The sequence below is a fragment of the Liolophura sinensis genome, chromosome 12, assembly GCF_032854445.1.
Source record: "Liolophura sinensis isolate JHLJ2023 chromosome 12, CUHK_Ljap_v2, whole genome shotgun sequence".
Classification (NCBI taxonomy): domain Eukaryota; kingdom Metazoa; phylum Mollusca; class Polyplacophora; order Chitonida; family Chitonidae; genus Liolophura; species Liolophura sinensis.
The window spans coordinates 10,423,515-10,433,549 of record NC_088306.1 but is presented as its reverse complement, the minus strand read 5'-3'; the positions used below and the strand labels follow the sequence as shown (position 1 = coordinate 10,433,549).

Genomic DNA, 10,035 nt, shown 5'->3' with positions numbered 1-10,035 from the left:
AAAAGTCATCATCGAAGTTTTTATTGACAAATTCTTTGTTAGCACAATACAGTACATATTTGTGAAAACAGAAATAAACTGGGTCTATTATACAAACACAAAGGCATGAAGATTCCGTAAATAGCCTTCCACTGTACGTTTCAAGACGATGAATCAAATGGACCAAGTTATTTCCGCTTTATTCTTCCAAAATCTCCAGGTCGGCATTCTGTCAATATTTATTTATTTCTTAGATTGGTTTTATACACCGTCCTCAAGAATATTTCACTCATACGACGGCGTATAGCATTATTTTGGGAGGAAGCCGGAGAAAACTCACGACCATCCGCAGGTTGCAGCCAGACTTTCATTCAAATAAGTGTAGATATACATATGGAGCGAGTCAAATCCAAATTTACCACTCTAAGTAAATATTGTTTGATTTTTGGTGTTTTTGCTATATAAACTCGGCTCGCGTGCTTGACAGTTGCCCTATTTCATAAAGGTGGAGAGTCGAAAATATAGCTCTCGGATATAGGGCCACGAGAGATTACGTTGATCTAAGCAGTTTCTGCAGCCGTACAACATGACTATGATCTGATCTCCGGGTTTACATGGTCATTTCTGACTTTTGGATATGAAGCCAACTGACGATAATTTGACTCAATAAAAAAAAAAAAAAACAGGCACCACCTTTTAATGAATTTCATCAAAACTATTCAGCTATATGTAAAAAAAACAGAACGGATTCGGGGCATATATTTGTAATCTCCACACGATCGCATGTTTAACGCCTACATTTCTAGATTTTAATCACAAAAAAAAGTATAAACAAAAGAAATTTTTATTACAAATTCATAATTAAACGTATTTATAATTAAAATGTAAGTTTATTGGATGTAACGCCGAAGTATATTGGAAAAACCTATAAAATGATTACAACTGTTCAGGTTTTCGCTTGGTGCTAAGACAATGGTGGACACTATTAACAGCCAAGCTACGTCAAACCTCCGTTATGTCATATCTCGTGTACATTTCATTTGAGTCAACAAAATTATATATAGATATCAGACAAATAATGAACAATTAATATTTTAACAATGCTTATGCCACAGTGTATAATAAATTGAAATGAGAATGAATTATAACTAAAAGGAGAGAAACAAGCAAACAAACGTTACACATAAACTTCAAACAAACATTAAAAATGAACTTCAAGCTGTTAAGATGTGTTGTATGTAAATATACTGTATTATAATAAAACACAAAAAAAGAAAGAAATAAACAAATATAGTAACGTTTCCATTACAGACATATTAAATATACATATAACCTGTTGAGAAGACCTTTCTGAGTATACAAAGAAACCAACCATAACCCTTAACCATAAGTGTGGGAACATGTATTCCAAACTTATAACAAATAACGACAATCATACTATTCCTAAGCGGAACAATTAATTTCATATTGGAGGAAATCTTATAAACAAACAGGGCATAAAGCAAAAGGAGATTCATGTGAAGTGAGGTGGGCAAAGAGGATATAAAGCAATTTTAAGCTGCTATCCAAAGATACTCTGATATAAATAAAGTGAGTTTCACATAACTGTCTTTCTATACAAAAACAAAACAAGCTTAACAAAATATGTTACTTTGAATTTGGGTTCAATAACAAAACTCCACAAAGACTCAACTCATGACAACTGATAAATTGTTTTCTTTTTTTATGTTTTTTTCTTTGACATTATACTGTCTTAAAGGTACCTATCAGAACCTTTTAACACTAGGTTATTAGGGTTCCTTATACATTAAAGGCCTTTCATTCATTTATCTATCAATCAGGGGAAATATTCTAATGTTGACGTTGACCTTCCACTTTACCAAGCTTCTGTCAGGATTACATGAAACAGGTGAAAACTAAGAGAAATTTATGGCATAATTTTGTCACAGATTTTCTACTAGTATGACACTGGAAACAAGAGAGTGATGTCATGGACTGGTAATCCTACCGCAGCTGTTTTTCTCACCATTGTTATACATTTTTGTCGCAGGAACGCAAACTTATTTCCATAACAATAATTACATAACAATTTATTCATCTTGTCGAGAACTGTTAGGTTTACCAAAGTTTTTCTTGGGATTGGTGACTTGACACAAATTTAATTGAGTAAAACTCAAGATTTTCTAGAAGTCTTCTTGAGTAAAACTCAAGATTTTCTTGAGTCTTCAAGAAGAAATCGCTTACTGTTTGACGTTATACGCAACTGAAATGCCGTATAATACAAGAGAGCCATGCTAATTTGGGTTTCACGGGTGTTTGACTACAGCAATTTTATCCTCCAGGATATCACCAGATATTTGTTTCTTTTTTAAAGACTTCTGTTTAATACGGAATTCAAGAAATCTTCACTTGTATCAACATTACATGTAGTCGGGATTATGGGGTAAGCTCATGCCGTTTCTCATGGGGTAATGTCATAAACTTCCTCAATTCAAGATGTACATGGACTGAGAGCTGGTTCACAGTGTTCTACCCCTGGGGCTGTCAGGGGCAAAGTGGCTATCAGAAGAACATTCAACAAGATTTTAATGTCTGATAAGCGAGTGAAGGCCCCGGATGATGATACTAAATACCACAGAATTATAAACATATCTTGCATCCAGTGGGTGAATATCAATAATACTGTATTGATAGAACATTTTGTATTACAGTATTACTTTGTACATGTAATAAAGACAAATATGTTGAACAGTAAAGTTTTCATGTCATTAATTACAGAAACTAAACAATTTCACGCTGGGTTACAAGCTCCATAGCCTTCGTCTGGTACAGAGGAATGGTAAACCTAAACCTAAAGAACAAATTTCTACGGACAGGAAATTCTACCGTGAGAAAAGCTTAAACTTAAATAAACTTATAACCATTGCATCTTAAGAAAATTTGGCTCCCTGTTAACCACAGCAATCAAAAGCGAGCCTGTAAGTACAGACAGGTGAGATGAACTGGAGGACTACATACATTTACATGTATATTCGTATCACAATAATTAACCATAACAAGTCACAATTGCCACACAATGTCAAATTCTAATCTGTGCTGAACTAAAATGGTTCAAATCCCGCAAATCAGGGATTCAAAGATAGAAGCATTCCTTTTCAGTTTATCACTTTTTTAAAACATTTTTCTCCTTTTAAAGCAGCAAAGGTTATTATTCATATCTACCCCACATTTACATACACGCATTCCAGATGAAGGAAACGAACTAGTACACATATACAACCTTCATAAATTCAGTCATTTAATCACACAGATTAATGTGACCTGATTTGCTTGCCACATATCTACTCATTACGTGAGAATTACAGCTTCAGCCATGCATGAACAGCTTGGTCACAGGCGTAGGTGTAGTGGTTAGGATGAAATTTTCACATTTATAAATACATACATCTGCCACCTCTGCAATACGTCATTTCACATCTCTACAAATACATAGGTATGTAAACATTTTAATATACAAGTATGGTTACACATAGATATCTTTTATAATCATTATAAGCTAGTATGTACAGGCTTACAGAAAGATACATTATTAAGTTAAGGACTACCTCACAATTAACACAGAACCAGATGTACATATATACTCTAAAACTTCTCATTTTAACATATATTGTAACATCTTATTGGAGAACACAAAAATTGTAGTTCAGGACAACAAAAAACATAATTCACTGCATATGATACATATTAATTCTTCAACCTTTTCAATCACCTCTGCAAACGTATATATTTTGAAACATTCGGAGAGAACTGAGGGGTGTAGAGAAATAATCTACACAGTTTTATGAAGCTTGCATCTTTAATGACACACACAAAAATAAATTTTGGTGTGATTTTCATAATAACTGTACGTATATATTCCACTGAAAAAGTGCTTCAGTGGTTGGAAATGTTGAAGACTTACAGCACTTATCATAATCTTAAGAAACCAGGAGATATAATTTCTAACCCAACTTTTTTGAGGTGTAGAAAGAGTTCACATGAAAGTGACATCAGGTAAAAGTTACCCCAGTACTTGTAGAGCAAACTTGAGTTGTAGCAATTTGAGAAAAAAAAAATCTGATTGTGGAAACATTGCTTAATTCTTATTACTTTCCACAGCTAGAACACAAGATTGACAGTTTCTACCGACAAAGAGCAAGATTCAAATTAGAAGGACTTTCAAATTTTATGGTAGTTGGAAGTTCTGTAATTCTTCAACCTTTTCACATGTTTGCCAAGTGTTTTTTTTCCAGTATATTCTGAAGGCATAATTCCATGTAGAATGATAAACTTATATTTACGGTGAAGCCCTGAAACTGGTCAATCCAACCAATGTACTTCTGTCTCCAAAACCAATTTAAAAATGCATGTAGATTGCACTGAAAGTGGCCCTTTCATATGCAAAAAAGGTTCAGGAATGAGTGAAGCGGTACAAATTACAGCTGATATACAAGCACTTTGCATTATTCCTGTGTTGGTTCTCAACTTCACACTGGAATGGTTTGACTTTGGTGATACAAACACTTCAGCTATCGAAGTATAGAACAGATACACCTATGCCAACAATATTAATATGCTGGAATATTTGTGAGTTAATGAAAACAAAAATTTAAAAAATGTCAGTGAATAGGGCCTACATCTTTCTACAGCAAGCATCAACAAGCAAACTGTCCATAAGGCCATCTGGATCCATATTAACTTATGACTAACTCATAGCCAATAGTACGTGAGAAGGTCTGCCAACAACTTGTGGATGCTCATTGCGTTTCCCCCCAGGTTGTGCCGGTTTACTCCCACCATGATGCTTGCCCCCATCACATAAGTGTTCTCAGTATGGTGTAAAACATCAATGAAATAAATAAATCATAGCCAGTGTAGCCACACTTGGTTTTTCAAAAAACAAATATTCAAAATCTTGAAAGGCTGCAAATTAATAAAACTTTGGTTCAATGTAATCCAATCCGAATGGCAGTAATTTGTGTCAACATTGTTAATTATCTGTCTAATTAGACGGACATGTCATCCAAGGTATACTTTCAGTCAAAAAAAAAAAGAAGACATACAAGAAGAAAATCATGACTCTGGCAACAGATGAAAACTTGTTTAAATATAGTGGAATGCTTGTAGCCAGCAGCAAGTGTACTACTGGTAAGCTATTAGGTTCAATACCTGGGTTAGACTCTAATTAGCCATTTTGGTACTTGGAATGCAAGCTGATCAACAGGCTGGTTTACAATATGCCTTTTTCGGAACATGCCAAAAGTGACAGTTAAACCACAATTACAGTTCAGCTGGATTCTATTTTAAATGGAATTGGGGTTATATGTCCTTCAAATTAACGAACACTCAATTTATGCCATTTTTGGTTAATCACTATTTACAGAGCAATGAGATACCAACATTTTTAAGACTGGACCACAATTATCAACTATTCTCTTACAACTAAAATTAAATAAAAGTACATAGCTCATCACATGAAATGTTATTTGACCATTACGATAAATCTTAAATAGACATTCAGGCTTATATGCACATGTACACATCCTTTAAATGTTAACTGAAAACATTTGTCCAAAATTCAACTGATCCAACAAGAATAAGATCTGCATCAGTGGTTCTTCATCATACATTTATCTCTAAAATGTTCAACACATTTGCAGGAGAATTGTCTATACAACACAGCTGCTATATAAACAAGTTTTAATAAAACACTACACGATAAACTAGCACAGATAACTCATACATGTACAGTATGACAAGCAATCTCTGGGAAAATGAGCCTGGATGCGATTGGCTACTTTACATCACCTGACACACATACATACAGTTTTGATTGGCTAAACACGATCACCTGATGATCCCGGTAACTGTATCTGTAATTTCATTGGTTGATGGTTTGAGTCCCCAAGGCCAAGGTCACCTAACACTTCTTCATCATCTAAGCCCTAAAATTTAATGATCAGAAATGGATTAGACACCTGATGTATACATAAATTAATCACATGAACCTATAATGAGTTATAAAGAAAATAGATCAAATGCCAAAAGCTGAGTATATTATGAATTTCAACAACAACAACATTAATAACCATGATATTTAAATATTTTCATGCACATATCAGCGCTTGTAAGATTTAGAAAGTTACATGTATGATCTTTCCGCGCTAAAATCTGTTTCCTGATTTTTTCCCCTAAGCTTTTACCTCTGAAATACACTTCAAACATTCACTTCGTGTGAGTGGAAAGAAAATATTAGGCACATTAACAAGCACGTGTGACACACTAAAATTCAGTACGGTTCACTCAAGGTGTGGCTCAAATTTTACAACTGTGATATTAAACATTAAATTTCAAAGAGTAGTTGTTAAAGATAAAATTTCTGTGATGTGACCTCCATGCCCAAAACGTTAGATGGATTTATCATTCCTTGCAAAACTTAAGTTTTTACTGGGTGTTAGTTATATTAGGAAAATTCCTAGGATGACCTTTGACTGTTAGAAATGCATTTTATCCTATACATGCTTTTCATGTATTGATCTGAAAACTGATAAACAATGTTCTGAATGACAATTTAATAAAAAAAATAAAAAAAAAGAATCCCGTCACCAGAACTATTCTCAGTATCTATGAAAATTGTTGGTACAGTAGTCAAAATAAAAAATAAACCTTGAATAAAAGCATTACAAAGTTCTCAAAATATTGATTATGCACAGCATTTTCAGTTAAGTGTCTAAAAACAAAGTTCCTGAAGTCAAAACAATCTGTGAAAAAGAATGCATTCCTTGTAGCATGCTGCATTCATTTCCATGTCCCATGAATGACAGAACGAGTGCATTACTGTAATGCTGACAGTTTCAGAGACTTTTCTAAACTGAAACGGGCAATGCAGGCAAGATTTCAAAAAAAATTCTATTGCTTTTGATCCTATCCAATACTCTGCTGATATATATATATATTTCAGGAGACCAGGGCCCACTTGCACGAAGCCCTCTTAATGTTAAGAGCACGAAACTACCATGACAACCAGCACTGTAGGCATTACGTCGCCATAGTAATTACGTGCTCTTACCGTTTAAGGCGGCTTCGGGCAAGTGGGCCCAGGTTTAAATGCAGCAAGGATTTCTGTCAAATACGCCCACGTGACACATATATGTACACACCATGATATATATATATATATATATATATATATATATATATATATATATATATATACCCACTACTTTACATGTATGAATCACACTACACATCAATGCCAGAAGCGCATTGTAAACTATCAGCCATGTAACATGCCAAGGATCCAAAATTCAGTTGCAAAGTTCCCTTCCAATTTCATGTACATCTACATGTCTAATTAAGAGCTAAACCTACAAGAACATATCCAATTCTTGTATTTTGTGATAAATCACAAAAATGTGCAATTTTTGACTACCTACTGACCTTGGCAGCACTTTTTCTGACCTTAGGTAATTTTTTTTTAGCAATGTTTAAATACTGCAAATTTTCTTATTTATAGGACAGACATTATCGTGGTCTTGAAAGTAAAAAATTACATTTTGTTTTGTGAGGGAAAAGTAAAGATATGGATGGTAGTTTTACAGAGATGGATTAACAATGTGAGGAAAGAAAAACTGTTTAATCTTATTACAATTACATGTACATCTGTATTGGCTAAAAAAAGACTACACCAGGTCTGGTGGTCGCAAAGCGATCGTAGGCTGAAGTCAAAACTTCAATCCTTACATTTAGTCTGTTCCTTTCCTTTATTTTAGCTGCAATTTGTTGCACAATAACTCACCTAGAAGTATAGGATAGAGGTCATTATGAAAAGTGTTCACAATTATGACGGGCAGAGCGAAGTCAATAGCCAATCTGTCATCTAATTTACATTGTCAAGTAAAATTTTGACCTTGTAGCATAATAAACAACAATTTTACTGTGATTTGAAATTTTGACTTAAGTCTAAGATCGCTACGTAATCCTGCGGCCAGATGCCCCAGGAATTATGTCACTTATGTGTATGTGCTTGTAATTCAGAAATAACACATACATTTATTCATTTATTGCTATTTTTCATAACATTTCAACAAAGTTTTTCTCATGGTTATGGTTCAGGAATACTGTTACGGTTGAAGGAAACCAAGAAGAGAAAGTAGGAAACCTATCTGACTGCTCATTCAGGAAACTGGATTGATAAAAAAAAGTAATGGCTTCTCTGTTTTCTATCCTCTCTATGTACATGATGTGATGAGAAATTCCGCAAGCCTATAGCTCTACATATTATATTTACAAGGTTTGATTCAGTAAGATTTGTGCAAGTGTAATGGAGCCTGTATTAAACAATGAAATGTGCATTACAATTTTGTATGCTGTACAATTAATATGCTGACTATGAGGCCCAATAAGTCTGGGACAAGGTATTGGGTGAGTGAGAGTTGGAGGGGTGGGGGTAGGGTGGGGTGGGGGTGGGGGGGAGAGGGTGATTGCCAAGGAGGGAGAGTTAGGCTATAAGGAGTGCAAAAACGGTATAGGATGGCAAAATGGAGCAAACAGGTTTAATACCATGATCAATGCATAATGTAGTTACAAAATGTTAAATTTGTACTCTCACAACAGCGCGCACGTGGAACTGTGCAAACATAGATTATAATACAGCGTAGGTAAATCCCCCCTGATCTCTGTTATTCACATTTTGTATTGTTTTATACTGGATGCAGACAAATGCACCTACAGTTTTTCTTCTAGTACTCTTCCCTTGATCTTCAGGTAATTTCATAAATAAACAATAGTTTTCTTTAATTGCTGTAGGAGTCATACTGGGACTCGTTGAAACAAATAAAACTACGATATTTGTAGAATGCTCCACACTTCTAAATAGCTTCAGATCATGACAATTCAGCCCAGCTCCCACCGACCAAATGACATGAACAACACGAAAAGAAGTTTGCCAAAAGTAATAAATACTGTAAAGCTATGCTGGTAAAGAATTATCTATCAAAGTCAGCTCGCAATAGTTGCACCCAACAAGACTTTATGAAAACTACTGGGTTCTAGTGATGACAGTAAGTAAAGTTTTACAAACCGTAAGGAGTCTAGTATACATTACAGTTAAAAAAAAAACCAAAAACAAAAAAAAACCCCTCAAAACAAAGCAAAGCAAGCCAGCACAGAGTTCCCTACTTCGGGCTAACAAAGACCTATCTCTCTTTCACCTGATCAATGTTTGAGCACAAGTGTGCGTGTACTTATTTCTTTTTCCCAGTAAAACTATATGATGATCTCATTCAATATGTATGCTGAATTTATTTATCTACTTATTTGATTGGCGTTTTATGCTATACTAAAGAATATTTCACTTATACAAAAGCAGCATTATGGTGTGAGGAAACCGTGCAGACCTTCTCATGTGCGACTGGAGAGGAAGCCAACATGAGCTGGACTTAAACTCAAAGCAGAGAGGCTCCTGGATAATTGTGCTGTGCTAGCCCGGGGAAAACCCATGACCATCCACAGCTTGCTGACACGTTTGATCTGCATGGATTAGAACCTTGGATCTCATCATCACATACGTCAGGGCTGACTGACAGAGGGGAATACAATGTTCTTGCCAAATGAATGAGATAGTCTTTTGCTCCAATATTTTTGTACTTATACACAAATGAGCGGTGTGAATAAAAACATACTCATAGTCAGTCCCGGTAAGCGGCTTAGGAGAGCTGTGGGGAAGAAAACTGTCACATTTAAAGGGTGAGGAATGTGCACAGCTGCATCAGCACAGGTAGGTGTCTTTACGGGTAATCACAATAATTTTTTATCTGCCAAAACTGACAAACTTACACTTTTCTGGGCCAGGTAGCTTTTTTTTTTTTCCTTTTTTTTTTATTAGACACCGTTGTAGCGAGTAAAATTCAATTGTTCAAGGCCTGTAGCGAGTAAAATTCAGTTGTTCAAGGCCTGTAGCGAGTAGAATTCAGTTGTTCAATGCCTGAACTTTTGACTGTCAGCAAGCAAGGGACA

General features: G+C 34.9%; 1 protein-coding gene across 1 annotated transcript in view; it reads right to left on the bottom strand.

The window, feature by feature from the left end:
• LOC135479682 (sodium/hydrogen exchanger 6-like) overlaps positions 1-10,035 on the bottom strand; it is a 71,092-nt gene continuing 61,057 nt past the window's right edge. Inside the window, exon 17 of the mRNA XM_064759586.1 lies at positions 1-5,963. Coding sequence (XP_064615656.1) covers positions 5,856-5,963 — 108 coding nt within the window. The 3' untranslated portion in view covers positions 1-5,855. The remainder of the gene's footprint in view (positions 5,964-10,035) is intronic.